The sequence below is a fragment of the Citrus clementina genome, unplaced genomic scaffold, assembly GCF_000493195.1.
Source record: "Citrus clementina cultivar Clemenules unplaced genomic scaffold, Citrus_clementina_v1.0 scaffold_3, whole genome shotgun sequence".
NCBI lineage: Eukaryota > Viridiplantae > Streptophyta > Magnoliopsida > Sapindales > Rutaceae > Citrus > Citrus x clementina.
This window is the reverse complement of record NW_006262339.1, coordinates 43,328,509-43,345,305: the sequence shown is the minus strand read 5'-3', so window position 1 is coordinate 43,345,305 and position 16,797 is coordinate 43,328,509. Positions and strand designations below refer to the sequence as shown.

General features: G+C 29.4%; 1 protein-coding gene across 3 annotated transcripts; it reads left to right on the top strand.

Annotated features, from left to right (window-relative positions):
- The first annotated feature begins 2,274 nt into the window (after positions 1-2,274).
- On the top strand, positions 2,275-7,581 carry LOC18046606 (U-box domain-containing protein 3). Of its 3 annotated transcripts, XM_024189546.1 has the most exons (6): positions 2,275-2,662; positions 4,067-4,347; positions 4,773-4,889; positions 5,102-6,017; positions 6,147-6,970; positions 7,211-7,581. In XM_024189546.1, exons 2-6 carry the CDS (start codon positions 4,072-4,074, stop codon positions 7,274-7,276), a joined length of 2,199 nt encoding a protein of 732 aa, XP_024045314.1. In that variant the 5' UTR covers positions 2,275-2,662; positions 4,067-4,071; the 3' UTR covers positions 7,277-7,581. The 3 variants fall into 3 exon arrangements, with proteins under 3 accessions (XP_024045314.1, XP_006443827.1, XP_024045313.1); XM_006443764.2 differs by having other exon boundaries at positions 5,102-6,970; XM_024189545.1 differs by having other exon boundaries at positions 2,505-2,518; positions 5,102-6,970.
- Positions 7,582-16,797: the final 9,216 nt, after the last annotated feature.

Sequence of the window (16,797 nt, the reverse complement as noted above, 5' to 3'; positions counted from 1 at the left end):
AAAGTGTAAAAAAATCTAAAAAAACGCATTAATTGTACGGTTTAAGCGCTTTTAGGTAACGTTTACTTTTTGGATTAGAGTAAGAATCCTGAGGAGTGGGATCTTATATTGAGAGTGTGGAGTGTGAGTTGGAGTAGGTTGTTTACTTACACTGGAATGGAAGCATAGAATGGAAATCAAAATCAAATTTATGTGTTTACTTTGTCTTAGATTGGGAGTAAATAGTTTCAAATTACAATTTGATCCTTATTTAAAGAATTATAATTTTTAAGTACAAAGCTAATAAAAAATATATTTAATGAATAAATATTTATTTTATTATATTTATTAATTTATAATAATTATTAATATTCTTAATTATGAACATCACAATTTTTTATTAATTTTAATTTTAATATAAAATGAAACATTATTTTATTTTATTTAATATAATTATATTAAATTTATTATTATATAAAATAATAATATAATATTATTTAGTACAAAATTAATATTTTCTTAGAATAAAATATTTATTATTATTAATTATTAATATTAAATAAATATAGTACTATTATTTTTAAAATAAATATAATAATATTATATTTATTAATTCTCTATTAATATAATAATATTATTTTTAAATAATTTTAACTTAGAATCAATGTATATTATTATTTAGTTAAATATAATATTATTATTCAAATAAATATAATATTATTTATTTTATTAATTATAAAACATTAAATTGAATTAAATTAAAAAAAAGGTAGAAGAGGGAGAGGTGGGAGTGGACCCAATGGGAGTCACACTCTCACTATGCACTCTAAAAATGGGTGAGACCCACGGAGTGAGATTCTCAATTCTTCTCCAATTTAGTTAAGTAAACACTGAAGTGGGAGGAATCCGCACTCCTCACTCCCACTCTAAAAAGCAAACACAAAATTAATTTTAATCCTTTAAAATCTAATGGTTTTAAAGTTTTTATACATTTTTCCCACACTTGACATGACATTAAATTGTAAGAGCCCTATCCTAAAATACTATAAGCATTGGATAATGTTGATTGTTTGAGGCTATGTTATATACTTAATATATATATATATATATATATTATTAAGCAGGATGATGACATGACATTAAATTGTAAGAGCCCTATCCTAAAATACTATAAGCATTGGGTAATGTTGATTTTTGAGGCTATGTTATATACTTCTTATATACTTAAAATACAGTGTAATATATTTTGCATGGAATCTTGTTCACGGCTATAATAATTTATTAATGAGCCATTGTTAGATGTGTCCAAGCCTCTGAAAATTAGACCACTAAAATTAGTTTTAGTTATTAATACTGCCTTTCAGCCTTTTAGCAGTCTCTGCCGTCCTGGTTGATAAGATTGGCCTATCAACAACTCTCTCAAAAAAAAAAATAAATAAATAATCGAAAGTGTTTTAACGTAAGAAAAAAAAGTAGAACCAATTCATAGAATCATGATACAGATGTACGAGTGCCAGACTGCCAGGCCTCAATATTTTTATTTCTATTTTTTAACAACTTTGACTCTTTAATCTTATTTCTGGTACCAAAAAATAGGGCAAAGATTCCCACAATTTATCATATCATAATACGAAACCTACAAATACCAAATTGTGTGCGCGAAGATTCAGTTTTGAGGATTATACCCTTCGCCTATTTTTGTTGACTTCGTTTAAAGAAATTTTTTGAAAAATTTTGTACAGAAGACCCAAAATTTTATCTAATTTATAAAGTTAACTTCACTTTTGAAAAAAAAGTATTTTAAAAAAGAAGTTTGTTACCTTAGATTATTACGTAAGTTACGTAATTTTTTCACAATCGTTTAATAAAAATTCAACAGTTATAAAAATATAAAATAATAAAATAATATTATTTTCACAACAGTTAAATTTTTACTACGGAAGAATTATGATACCCACAAGTATTACATTACATTTACCATTCGTCCACCAGCAACATCGACCTCTTATCGAATGGCGTCCATGCTGCTCCATGACACAGTTAGCTTGCTATCAAATAAAGTACTTTTTTTTAATACAAAAGTAACAAAAGTTTAGGTTGTTTCCGTAATTTTCCAAATCTTCTTTTTCACTCTTCAAATTTCAAAAACACAATAATTAGATTGAAGGGTGCAATTAGTCATTTAGAAATTTTTATTACACATCTTAATTAAGAATAATTAAAAATCATCTAACTCTTATTCTCTTTATTTTTGTAATCTTTGGGCATTGTTCTATTGAATCATTATAAGCTTATCAAAAGCCTTGGCTTGTCTTTCACTCTCTCTGTCTAATCTCTCTCAATTTCTAATTATGATTAACAAAACTATAATTAATTTCCCAACTCAGTCATCATCTTGCAAACTATTCATTATGATCCTTAATTAATAATAATTTATGCCCCACATAACCCAACAAATCTGCAACCAAAATGGGCCCCTACCCTTTTTTCTTTTTAATTTTATTCCCAGTTCTTGCAACAACAAATGCTCTCCCTTTGGGTCAGTTTCTCTTTCTCTCTCTCATGCAACTTTGTAAGGCAAAGCAAAGTACTAATGATTGTTAAAAATTTGATCAAATTTTTGTCCAATTTACAAAACCAATGTTTTTGATTTAAGAAACCAGCTCTGGCCACTTCGACACAGGTATGTTTTAATGAAATAAAGCTTCAAATGTGTATGTAAAGTTCTGATCTTTCTTTTTAATATGCTATTTTGTGAATGTTTTCAATCAAACTTTGTGGGTTGGTGATTATATTGGTAAAAGTTTTTTTTTTTTTTTAATTTGGATTTGCTAACTTTAGAGCTCTTGTGTTTTGTTGTGTGATCAAGAAATGAGGTTTGTTGTTTTTGGAGCATATTGGCTTTTGATCATTTGTAGTTTTAGTCTTCATGGGTTTGGTTTTTATAGAATTTTTGGTTAATAGATTGGGTGGAAATTGTTTCTACTGAGTAAATTTGCAAACTTTCTGTTTGGTTCCAGATTGGGTGGACATTGTTTTGGTTGAGTAAATTACCAAGCTTTCTGTTTGGTTCCTGTGGTAATTCAGGGAAAGAGGAGGGAATGAAGTTTTGGATCTCACAAGGATTCAGTTTCCTGAAAATGTGTTTTCAAATTTCAACTTGTGTACTAGTTAAACTATGAAACTTCTATTAGCTACGCCATTGGTAGAATTACTCTCTGGTTACGGAAGGCTCTTCCACTCTATAATAAAGTAGTGAGAAATCTGAGATGCAGAGATTTTATTTTATTTTCATTTTGAAGATTTTGAATGTGAGGAACTATGATCGCTTTCCAAATCCTTATTGAGATGCCGTGTCTTGAGTCTGAGTGATAGACGTGCAAGAGTCAAAAATGAAAATCAGCAGAGCTTTTTGCTTTCTTTGATAATCTAGTCAAATGGGTTCCTCAAATAATGGGAGAAAGTCAACATGGAAAGCGCCATGGAGTAGCTTTATTTATATATATTTTTAATAAGCTATGGCAAAAGGATACCTTCATTTACTCATAACGGCTGTCTTTTGTTAGTAATTGGTCTAAGTCTCTTTGTCTCTTGCACAAGTCTGGCTGTGGAATTCTGTTGATTTTTGTCCAAGCTCCCTGCCTTCAGCATATCTTTTTCAGTGGGATCAATCTTGAATTTTCAGCAACAACATGCTTATTGGTTGTTTCTATTTTCCATGAACTACTTGCTGATTAATATTCTAAACAAAAGCCTAGTAAGGGACACTTGGTAGTGTACCATCGAATTCTGTGGAAGCTCAGTTTATATGCTCTTATGCTATTATTGCGAGTTTAGAATTATACTTGCTCCAAATGGAAGTCAGTATGATGGGTGGTTACTATTCTGAAGAACTGTTGGGTGAATTTCGTTTATGTAACAAGTAAAATTGTTTCCTCTAAAATCACGAAACCATGCTGTTGTTACGATGAAAGAGAGTTTGTAGAGACACTTTCAGTATTAACTGATTTTGCCAAGACAGCACAAAATTGTTTTGTAATTGTTCTATTCAAGAAACTAATATTTTGTTATGCTTGATCAAAAGCAGGTCAGATGGATGAAACATCTGAAAGATGTCTTATCAACAGTATATCCCGATTCATTCATCTCGTTTCTTGCCAGACAATAAAACTTAAACCTATTCAAAAAGATTACAAGACCATGGCTGGTGCATTAAAACTGTTGAAGCCACTTCTGGATGAAGTGGTTGATTACAAAATACCTTTAGATGAAGTCCTTAACAAAGAATGTGAAGAACTGGATATGGTTGTTAATGAGGCTCGGGAGTTCATGGAGAACTGGAGTCCAAAGATGAGCAAGATTTTTAGCGTGAGTTATCTTTATTAAATATTTTTCCTTTCCATATCTGCATGTCACAGGTACAATAGTTCCAAAAAGAATAAACAATAGTATTTTTTTTAAGAGAAATAGTAATAATGTTTAGAAACCAACTTTTTGGATGGAATTTTAGGATATTTTGTTTTGTAGTTGGTGAAGCTTTCTTCTCCTTACCCGAATTACCATCAATGGATTTCTGAAATTTTTTGAACCTCGTTGCAAATATTAAAAATCATAGTTAGGAGAAGAAAACTCAGAATCTGGCAACAGCAATGCATCCTGCCTATTGTAGCTCCCAGACTCACTTTTATTTTTCCCATCATATCTTATGTATCATGGGCTTTATAAAAATGGACTATCGTGCATTTTTCCATTCCCTTTTCTTATTATGTTTTTATTTTTCTCCTGTTGTCCAGGTTCTGCACAGTGAGCCCCTCATGATGAAAATCCAGAGCTCTTCACTTGAAATCTGTCACATATTATATAGACTGTTACAATCATCTCCATCCAATTCAAGTATGTCAGCTGTTCAGGTGTGTAGAATGTTCAAATTTGGTCTCTTCGACTCCTTTTTTTATAAGTGATGAGCATCTTATCTGGATTGATTGTTCCTTTTTCACAATTTTGCCTCTTTCTTCTAAAAGATTTCCAATCTGATGAGTTGAATTTCTTATCACTCTTTGTGTTTCCTTGTTAGCTTCTCGGCCTTGATTAGCAAAACTAATATCTAGTAATCTTGTTTCAGCACTGTATGCAGGAAATCCACTGCTTGAAGCAGGAAAGAATAATGGAGCATATAACAAAAGCTATGAGAGGTCTACAAGATGATACCATTCGTTGCACTGATCATCTTGTAAAAATTATTGAATCACTTGGTTTGACATCGAACCAGGAACTATTGAAGGAAAGTTTGGCTGTGGAAATGGAGAGGATACGTGCTGAAAGGAATCAGAATAAAGGACATTCAGATCAAATGAATTACATAGTGGATCTCATCTCCCACATTCGTGATTGTATGCTGAAAATTGAGCGTTTTGAGGCAACAAGTGGAGTCCCAATCCCTCCCTACTTCCGCTGCCCTTTATCTTTGGAACTCATGATAGATCCTGTGATTGTGGCCTCTGGTCAAACTTATGAGAGGGTTTTCATCCAAAAATGGCTTGATCACGGGCTGAACATTTGCCCAAAGACCCGACAAACTTTGGCGCACACAAATCTCATTCCCAATTACACTGTCAAAGCTATGATAGAGAATTGGTGTGAGGAAAACAATCTAAGACTTCCCAGTTACTCTGTACATAATAATATTGTTTCAGTCCTATCCCCATTGGATCATGTGTCTGCTCAAGATTTAATCCGCACAGACAGTTTTCGTTCATTACGTGGTAGTAATTCCACGTCAAGATCATCTGTTGATGTTGGAAATGGATTTCAGAAGCTGAAGATCGATGTCTCTTCCAGATTAACTGAAAAGTCTAACCACCCATCCCCCGAACAGTCATATATACACAGCAGAAGTGAATCAGCTTCAAGTGCTATTTCAAGTGTCGAATATATGCTTCCAGCATCAAAGGAGTTGTCAAGGAGATGCAGTAAGAATGAAAAATCAAGTGAGCTGTCAGGAGAAATCATATCTGAGTGCCCTGCCGCTTCACCTTCAAGTAAGGAACCAGGATGTTCTCCATGGTTATCAGGAAAATACTTCGACAGCTCTAAACCTAAAGTAGAAGTTGTTGGGAGTGGACAAAAAAACTATAACATAATGCACTCTCTTTCACGTTCTGAATCAGGATCTGATGAAGTGACCACAACTCCTTATGTCAAGAAATTGATTGAAGACCTTAACAGCACATCAAATGAAATCCAAGCTTCCGCTGCAGCAGAGTTGCGGCTTCTTGCTAAGCACAACATGGAGAATCGCATGATTATAGGCAATTGTGGTGCTATCCCACCATTGCTTTCGCTGTTATACTCAGAAGCACAGCTAACCCAAGAACATGCCGTCACAGCCCTTCTGAATTTATCAATTAATGACGAGAATAAGGCCATGATTGCAGAAGCAGGGGCAATAGAACCACTTATTCATGTATTAAAATCAGGCAATGGTGGGGCTAAAGAAAATTCAGCCGCAGCTCTGTTCAGCCTATCTGTCTTAGAAGAATACAAGGCAAAGATTGGCCGTTCTGGAGCAGTCAAGGCCTTGGTAGATCTTCTAGGCTCTGGGACTCTCCGAGGTAGAAAAGATGCTGCTACTGCTTTGTTTAACCTTTCAATCTTTCATGAAAACAAGGCTCGTATAATTCAAGCAGGGGCAGTGAAGCATCTTGTTGACTTGATGGATCCAAGCACTGGGATGGTTGACAAGGCTGTTGCTCTTCTTGCAAACCTATCGACAGTTGGAGAAGGGCGTTTGGCCATTGCACGGGAAGGTGGCATCCCATCTCTGGTTGAGGTAGTTGAATCAGGATCTCAGCGAGGAAAGGAAAATGCAGCTTCCATACTATTGCAGCTATGCCTTCATAGTCCCAAGTTTTGTACCCTCGTTTTGCAAGAAGGAGCTGTTCCTCCTCTTGTTGGCTTGTCACAGTCTGGCACTCCAAGAGCAAAGGAAAAGGTATGTACTTTAGCTCCGTTTCTCTATCTTTCTAAGTATATTGATATGGTTTGTTCTCCTAGCCATATTATATAGAACTTAATCACAATACTAGCATTATCTCAGAGAGTATCATGGTGCTTACAGTGATATTTAATTCTTCTGGAAATCATCAAAATATTTTTTTTCCAACTCCTTATTTTGTTGGAAGTGCATGTGCTTGAGAAAGAAATGATTTATATTTTGGCATATATTTTGCAGGCACAGCAACTTCTCAGTCACTTTCGGAACCAGCGAGAAGGGTCAACAGGGAAGAAGAAATCATGAAAAGGGACAAGTTTTATTGGATCCTTTATTTTTCCTTTGGATTTTTTTTTTTGGTTCAGTATCTTACTTGATATCGCTTGCTCCGCTCCCCTTGGATAGATCCCCTTAGCCTTGGGAGCACGTCTTTTTGTCGTCTTTTTCCATATATTCTTTAGTTTTTTACTAGATCAGTTTGCTGCGGTACTCATCATTCATTTGTCATTGTTCTTTCTTTAGATAGGTTTCCTTAGCACTGTGTGCAGTCACTATTTTATTTTCAATTTATTTAATCTGTGCTGTAGTCGAGTTGGTCCTTAGCATTTGTAGATATGCTGTAAATATATTATAGACATGTAGTTGGGCTTTGGAAATTATGTTGATTTTTTTGTGCTTTTTTTTTTTTGATGCGCCGCTCTTCTTTTTTTCTTCTCGGTTTGGCAGTAGTACACATGAAAAGGAAAGTAGAAAGTAGCTTTGTTTTGAGGTAGCAAGCAGGAAGGATTGGACCAATCGTGTAGATATTATTTATGCATACAAAAGTAAACAAAATTATAGAAGGTCCGTCCAGGCTCTCTTAAACCTGCTGTAAACAAATTTATAGAAGGTCCAGACTCTCTTAAATGCACTTCACTTTTTGTGCACAAAATAATGCTGATGGTGGTCACCAACAACTTGATTCCTGAATGGCTTCTGTTTCTCATCTTGTTCTTCACAGTCGTTATCAATGAGTGACTCTTAACTCTTAAGCAAAGCAAAGAAACTGTAAATAGTAGGGCCCATGAGTTGAAAAAACCATTGGAACTCAATCCATTTTATATTATTGGGACGTTGGATAGAACCTAGTGAAAAAAGAAAAAAAATTATCAAAAGTATCTGTTTTCTCAGTTTTAAATCCAACAAAAAGGTCTTCTCAAAAAAAAAAAAAATCCAACAAAAAGGTGAAAAAATTAATAAAGACATCTACCAAAAAAAAAAATCAATTAATTATAGAACCAGACCTCCTATCCTACATCCTCCTATAAAGGAAATTGTTTTAAAATGTTTTAGAGGTGGTAGGGGCCATCATGTGTCATTGATGTAAGATGTATACCAAATTAAATGTCTTTTACACCGCATTTATTTTTCACACTATTAATTAACTGATTTTTATTATCCTTTTTTTTTTTTTATCACATGACAGTGTAAGGAATGAAAGAGTACTATTAGAAGGGAACATAGGAAAGAAAGCAAGAGGAGGGAAAAGATCGTTGTTTCGTTATTTTCACATGCGGATAAATTCTATACACCGGGCAGATAAATTATGAGAATAATGTTATTACATCAAAAGCCTTAAATTCTCTCTTTATTTTCAGTTAATTCAGTTGTTTTTATTGTTCACTTGTGAAATTCTATTGATACAAAACCTTATAAATCCTAAGTTAAAAATTAAAGAAAGCCTTAGTAAATTTCTGAGAACCCTAATTGGTTTAAAGCGTCTAAAACTTAACTCTAGCCAGGGTTCTCTCAGGTCTCACCTCACCTTTCATCAATTCATTTAAAACAGTGTAATAATACTTAACCCAATCCAGATTCCATGCACAGATAATATTTAACAAAAAAAAAAAAATTATATATATTAATGTCTAGGGTTGCAATTTCAGGAACTTGATCGGTATTCATAATATCATAGTTGGTAGATTTTAAGTGTGGAACTACATGTACAGCTACATGCTTTGGGTAGTTTAGTTCACGTACGATCAGTTGAGCTTTAAATACAAGTAAATATGAATCTCATGATCCCTGTCGAACTTGTCCTCAAATTATTCGACAAATGGGTGATTCCTTCAAAAGGTACAGCTACGTGACCTTAGTTCTTAAGCTACTTAATTAATTTGGCCCACAACAACATTTCTCTGACTTCAATTCTGCGGATATCAAATGGCACAGAGACAGAACCTATCAACATTATTGAACCCACGAAAGCAACATCATGGTAACATAAACTTCACCGAGAGGGAGGCTGCTGAATTATTATTATTATTATTATTTTTAGTGAATGGATTCATCACCAGCCTCTCAATTACTTTATCTAAAGATAGCTAGCTATTCGATAGTATCGAGAATTCGACATTTGATGGTAACAGTTAAGGGTCCATATTGGATACTTTCATCGCAGCCTGATTTAATTTCCATATATGACGCACATATAATATTACAGCAAACAATAATCTTGCCACACATGGTGTGTTCTTGCTATATTTGGTTCAGCCACCCTACTCGATCCCTAGAAAAGAGGGAAAAAGGGAAAGGCAAAAAAAAAAAAAAAAACTGTTGCAAATAATTGATGGATTGATGATGTGAAAATATTTTTCATTAACCATGATAAATGATATGGAGATACCACTATCTAATTTTCCAAGGGAGCCCACCCAAATGCTTCCTCTCTGGTGGCTATATCCTATTTCGTTTTCTTTTTCTTTTTACATTTTGGTTCTTGCTCCTTTCTTTTTTATGTAATATTGGAAGATTTCCTTATAGAATTAAATTTGTAGTGGGTTTTATTTTCCACCTAAATTCATATTTTTGGTGGTCATGCTCATGCCTTTCTCCTTTTTTTATGTTGTTTGTGTGTTTTCTTTCTTCTAGATGTGAAGTTTGTACGGTTCAAACTCAAAAAATGACGAGTATTATTATTATTAAAAACAAAAAAAAAAAAACAAAATTTGTAAGGAATGAACCAAATTTGATGGTGGAACTGGAAGATGATTTAAAATAAAAGAGCCTGAGATTTTAGTGGAGCTCGAGTTTGCAGCGTGTATGCACGCATGCTTCGTGGAGATGGCCATCAAAGATATCGTTTCTGCATTTGTTTCTCGCCGGTCACTCTTGGTTTGTCTACCTATTTATTCTACTGTGTCTGTATTATTGTAAATTGATCTTGACTTCTGCTACTGACTAAAATCGTTAAATATATTAATTAAATGGAATGTACGTAGTTATGTTTTAATCTTTAAAAAAAAAAAAAAGAACAGAAAATAATAAACAAATTCACAATTGCTTTGATAGTTTTGTCACTTTTGTAGTTATGTTTCCAACAAGGAGTGGGTAAAAGTCACGTTCAAAGCACTGTATGTACTACAGTTAAGACTGCTTTTGGATTGTTGTTAAAGCATCAAAAGGTGGTTTATCTAAACTTTTTTTTAATAAAAATGTTTGACAATATTCTCTAAATATAGTTATTCATGATTTTCTCAATTTTAAACAGTAATTTTTTAAAGCAGGTAAAGGATAGCTTTCCAACACCAGCTTATAAAATAATCCACTACATATTTAATGATATACTTTAACTTCCTAGTATAACCTCATTATTTTAATAAATAAAAAAACAATTATAAACTTTTTGTTAAATCATTTTTCATGTTATTTAATATTTACTAGTACTACACAATTTCATCCAACAAGTTCATCCTTTTTTTTTTTCATTCTACTTTATTTCAATTGTCTGTTATTGATTTTTTTTTTCCCACTTCATGTAAGCTTGCAGGTTTAAAAAATAAAAGAAAAGAAAAACTTGTGGGTAGTCAATTATTTAAACTTATGTTAATTTTGATCATAAACAATGAAACAATACTTATAGCAATAAAATTGACCAAATGCATACTTTAGTTTTGGAAATTACAATAGTACTCAATGCATTTTGAACAAACATCTTAGTTTTTTGTATAGTTGATGAGGGCAAAATTATGGTACCATAATGGTACCATACCACAGCTGGATTCAACCCACAGTTGTCACCATGGTTGGATCCAGCTTTGGTATGGTACCACTGTGGTACCATAGCTGGACCCAGTTGATTATTTCATTAGTATTAATTTTTTTGACAAAAGCTAGCCCCAAGATTCTATTTGGTATTGTTTCTCAATAGTTGTATTTCTTAAGTTATATTGGTGAAGTATTTGGTAAACACTTATTTGATAAAGTTTTATTATGGTAAAAATAATTTTACTAACAGTTTGAAAGTTAAGATAATTTTACTTCATTGTTGGTTGATGAGAAAGTACATTAGATTCTTTTTTTTTTCAAAATTATTAACTTTAATAGTTATTTTTCTCACAATTTTTAATTTTTATTTTATAGTTACAATTTATTTCACAGTAGATGTAAGTATGTAACTTCTAAGCCACGCTGTTGAGAATTAGAGGAAGCGTATATTCCAAATCCAAAAATAAAACTTTAAAATTTACTCTTAAAGAATTGATTAGAGGAAGATTAACATAATAATTTCTCTTATTATTGTTAAATTTGAAAAAAGAAAAGTTTTTTATGTTTTTGGTTAATTTTTTATGGGGAACAACTAGTTACTAGCAAGCTACGATTCTGAAACAAGGGACAAGGGCCGGTGTACTGCACAGTACATGTCGATGATTCTTTAAAGACAGACATCTTGGCATGGATTTCGAAATTGTCAACTCGAGATAGCATTGCTTTTCTATTTACCAGAAAAACCTTATACGTGTACCTTCTTTAGTGGGTCAGAGGATATTATCACTTAAATAAATAATAATGTCACTAAAGTATAAAATATACAATATATTTTAATATATTAATTTTTTATATTTACTAAGGTATTAAAATTTATATTTTTTTATTTATTAGTGATATCCTCACTTTATTAAAATGAGGATGTCTTTCGTGGAGAATTATATATATATATATATATATAAAGACAAGTTATTAAGTCATATGATTTAATAAAGTTAGTTTTTAATTCATTATAAAGTTATATGATTTAATAGTGTGTCTGTACTAACTCTATTAGAACACATGGCTCAGTAAAATGTCAGCATGAGAAAAAAATAAAAAAATAAAGACACCCACACCTCATAAGGACTCTATATATAGTGTTGATTTGATATAGAATCTTGAACTTTATTAAAATTCGGGAAAATTATTAAAGTTTTCTCATAATTTAATAAATTTTGAATCCCAGATTAGAATGAGAGCTATTAAATATATGGTTTAATAACATAATAATTAGGAAAGCTGTTATAGAGTTAGTGCAGGTGCGAGTGTCATAATTTTTTTTTTTATTCGGACACTCTATTAAGCCATATGATTTAATAAAGTTAATATTCAATTTATTATTAAACTATGTCGTTTAATAAAGTCAATGTTCAATTAACTGTAAAATTATACAACTTAATAGCGTGTTCGCGTAAGAAAAAATTATATATATTTTCATACGGAATTACTATTAAACCATGCAGTTTAATAGTAAATTAAAATAACTCTATTAAACTGCATAATTTAATAACATGTCCGCATAAAAAAAAAAAAAGAGGACACTATACTAGAGAATGATTAATATATAATCATCCTTAGATGTGAGTACTCTATTTTTTGTGCGGACACGCTATATATAGTTATTTTTTAGTGATGATATCCTCACTTTGTTAAAATAAGGATGCTATAAAAGTAAAAAAAAATAACACAAATTTCAATACGCTCATAGACAAATAAAAAAAAATCTTTAATATATTAAAATCTGTATTTTTTTAATATTTTACTGATATTTTTACTTTAATAAAATAAAGATGTCTTACTAAAGAAAGACTGTATATAGAGGGTCCGCTTATAATACAGCCGCTGCATGCCAAACAACCTCTTTTATTTTTTATTTTAAAATTTATTGCCCGTTGGATTTCTTCTATAAGCAATCCAACGGCTTCTATATTTTACGCATGAAACCGGCTACCGAACGAAAGAATTGGAAGTGGGAATTGGCAAATATCGGGAGCAATTATCATATAGCTACACCAATATTATCTAAATATCAAAATTATCAATTTAAATTAGAAAAATGTTAGAGACCCCCTCCTCAACATGAAAAATTTGCATTTTCTTATGGCTGAAAAAAATACTTTAAAATATGTAATGTTTGTATTAATGAGAATAATATTCATATTTGTGTAAATCAAATACATTATTATTAGGATTAAACTAAATTTAGCTTATGATATTTTTTATGATATTATATATTTTTATGAGATGTGTGTATAGTCTATATGATATTATTTTTTATGATAATAAAAGTTTTAATAATATTTACATATATAGTCTAATTGAATGTGCTTTTCTAAAGTGTGTATAATCTAATTTTATTTTTCAACCCTGCTTGAAAACCACTTAGTCAAGTCAACGACGGACAATTTTTTAAAAATTAAATTTTTAATAATATAAAGCATAATTTTGTTAGGTATTATTACAATAATTGTTGCTGACATTGTGCTGTACCCTTAACAATGTAACTAGACAACTATAGTTTTAGTGCAATACCTAGAATTAAATAATTTAGGAAAAAAGATACTTACACCTTCAATATTTGGAAAAATGATCATGTAAACCCTATGTTTTCACCAAGGGACACCACAATTTTTTTGTGACTATATACAATTTGACTTTATTAATTCAAAAAAATAGACTTAAAATTTTTAATAAATACAGATATAATTTAAATAGTTTAATTTATCTAGTAAATTAATAATATTAAAATATTTTTAATATATAAATATTTTCAAAATGTAAATTATGATATTTATTTTAATAATATATTTGTATTTGTTATGAAATTTTAAATGTATCTCATGTATTAATAATATTAAAATTATTTTACAATATTGAAAATAATTTAAAATTTTAAATATTTATTTAAATATTATATTTCTATTTATTAAAAAAATTAATTTAATGTAGTATAAGATTGTAAAGTACTAAAATATTTTTTAGTTATTGAAATTATTTTAAAATGTATTTATTGTTATATTTATTTTAATATTATATTTTTACTTATTATAAAACATTAGAGTTGATTCTTTTTTGAATTAATAAAGTCAAAAAATATTATAGTCAAAAGGGGTCTTAATGTCTCTTAGTGAAAACCTAAAGATCTACATGACCATTTTTGCAAACCTTGGCAAGTGATCTTTTCATAATTTACACTTAATTGCATATATGATTATATAATTTAAGCATGATAATTAAAATTTTAAAGTATACTATATTAATTTGAGTAATACTCACTTACAAATAGATATTATATAATAGTAATTGATGTAAAATATCATGTATAATCAATTATTACAAATTTATTACACTATTAGTATACAATAAGATAAACTATCACTAAAATATAACAATTAAAAATAAGGCAACATCAATTAAGTTATAAATTACGTATCCAACTATATAAGTATATTTTTAAATAAATTTAATTTTTATGACTTATAAAAAAACAATTGCAATTGGAGTAATAAATAAATAGTTTTAAAATAGCAGTTAACATTATTATTAAATTATGTAGAATTTACCTATAAGAGAAATATTTCCGTTCAATACTTAATTTAGGAAGCAAAATTAATGTTTTAAGATATTTTTTCTTGATTGCATTGATTTTCTAATGTATTTTTCTTTTTACAAAATATTGTTTAATTTGAATTGCATTTACTGTGCTTCAAGCATTAATTAAAGATAAATAAATTGTGACTCAGCCGAATTGGATTCAAAATAAATACTAATTTACAAATCTTAAAATTTCAATATAAAAATTAATTTTCACCATTCATGGAATAATCATATAATAAATAAATAATTTAAATTATCATAAACATTTGAAAAATAAAATTTTAAGTTGTACAAATTGCATATGCAATTGTTAAAAATAAAATTTTGGTTGAAGTGGTGAGAAATAAAAGAATTTATTTTGGAAAGAACATGAGTACAATTAATTTGAAATAATAAAATAGGCATATCTATAATGATCAAAAGATCAAGTATAAATAAGTTGAGTTAAAGAAATCTCATGAAGTCAAGAAGATCAAAAAGAGGGAAAAAAATGTTCCAACATAATTAGATTAGTAAGATCCTAATTTTTGTAACTTACAATGTTGATTGTAGTTTATAGAAAATCGAATAGGGGTTACAATAATGAATTTTTAATATATTGCAACAAGTTGATAGTTATTAAAATAAGAGAAGTAAAATGAAATTCACCTTAATAATACTATTTTTTTTTTCGAAATAAAGGTTACTTTGAATTTTATAATATCAACTTGGAATTTAACCTATGATATTGAAATTAATATATACATTTTGAAACACAAAAGTAGTGAATTAGTTAACTGAAATATTTGAACCTACAAGTGATAAAGTTTAAGCAAAATACGAGACAAATCTAACCAAATATTAAATGTAAAATGTAAATTTGGTATTTAACCTAATTTATTAAAATCTCACACAAATAATAGGAATATTCAATACAAAACTAGTGAAATTATTAGTTAAAACTCATGTACCAATAAGGGAGAAAGTTTAACCCAAAGTAGGGACTTATCTAACGAGAAATGAAATTTACGTATAATTTAACCTAAAATATTGGTACTTAACGAATTTATTAAGAATATTAAACATAAAACTCATGAATTGAAATTTTGAAACATATAAACCTATAATTGAGAAAGATTAACCCAAATTAGAGACTAATCCAACCAAAAATAAAATTTTATAAGTAAATTTAGTATTTAACCCAAATTATTAAAATCTTAACTAGATAATAGGAACACTCAGAATAAAAGTAGTGGAATTTAACCAAAATCAGGAAAGTTATCTAACGAGAAATGAAATATCTTGGAATTTAACAAAAAAATATTGGTATTTAACGATTTTAGAAGGAACACTAAATACAAAACTAGTGGACTGAAAAGTTGAAACATATAAACCTATAATTGTGAAAGATTAACCAAAATTAGGAACGAATCCAACAAAAATATAATCATAATTTTACAAAGTAAAATTATGATCTAAACCAAATTATTGAAATCTTGTCTAGATAATGGGAACATTCAACACAAAATCACTGGAATTATTAGTTGAAATACATGAACTCATAATGGAGAAAGTTTAACCAAAACCAAGAACTAATCCAATGAGAAATGAAAATTACTTGGATTTTAAACCAAAATATTGATTTTTAACGATTTTAGTAGGAATAATAAACACAAAACTAATAGATTGAAAGGTTGAAATATATTAACCTATAATCCAGAAAGTTTAACCAAATTTGATACAAATCCAACCAAAAATTAAATGCTACAAAGTAATTTGGTACTCAACCCAAATAATTAAAATCTTACCTAGGTAATGAGAACAATGAACATAAAACAAATGAAATTATTAGTTGAAACTTGTGCACGAATAAGGGAAAAAGTTTAACCAAAATTAGGAACTCGTCCTACGAGAATTGAAATTTACTTGTAATTTAATAAAAAATATTGGTATTTAACGAATTTAGTAGAAACATTAAACACAAAACTAGTGGATTGAAAAGTTCAAATAAATGAACCAATAAATGAGAAAGACTAACCAAAATTAGAGACATGCAAAATAAACTTGAAACATCCACCTATTAAATTAATATTTAACCAAAAGAATTGGAATATAATTATTTTATAATTTGTTTACATTATATATGATAAAATTTAAAATGTTTTCTCATTTAATTGATTTTA

What these genes read in the sequence shown, in the direction of transcription:
- LOC18046606 (XM_006443764.2), top strand. Translation starts at nt 4,072, where the DNA reads ATGGATGAAACATCTGAAAGATGTCTTATCAACAGTATATCCCGATTC. An exon ending in AGATGAGCAAGATTTTTAGC is followed by an intron (nt 4,348 to 4,772) that starts GTGAGTTATCTT and finishes CCTGTTGTCCAG; the next exon opens with GTTCTGCACAGTGAGCCCCT. An exon ending in CTCCAAGAGCAAAGGAAAAG is followed by an intron (nt 6,971 to 7,210) that starts GTATGTACTTTA and finishes TATATTTTGCAG; the next exon opens with GCACAGCAACTTCTCAGTCA.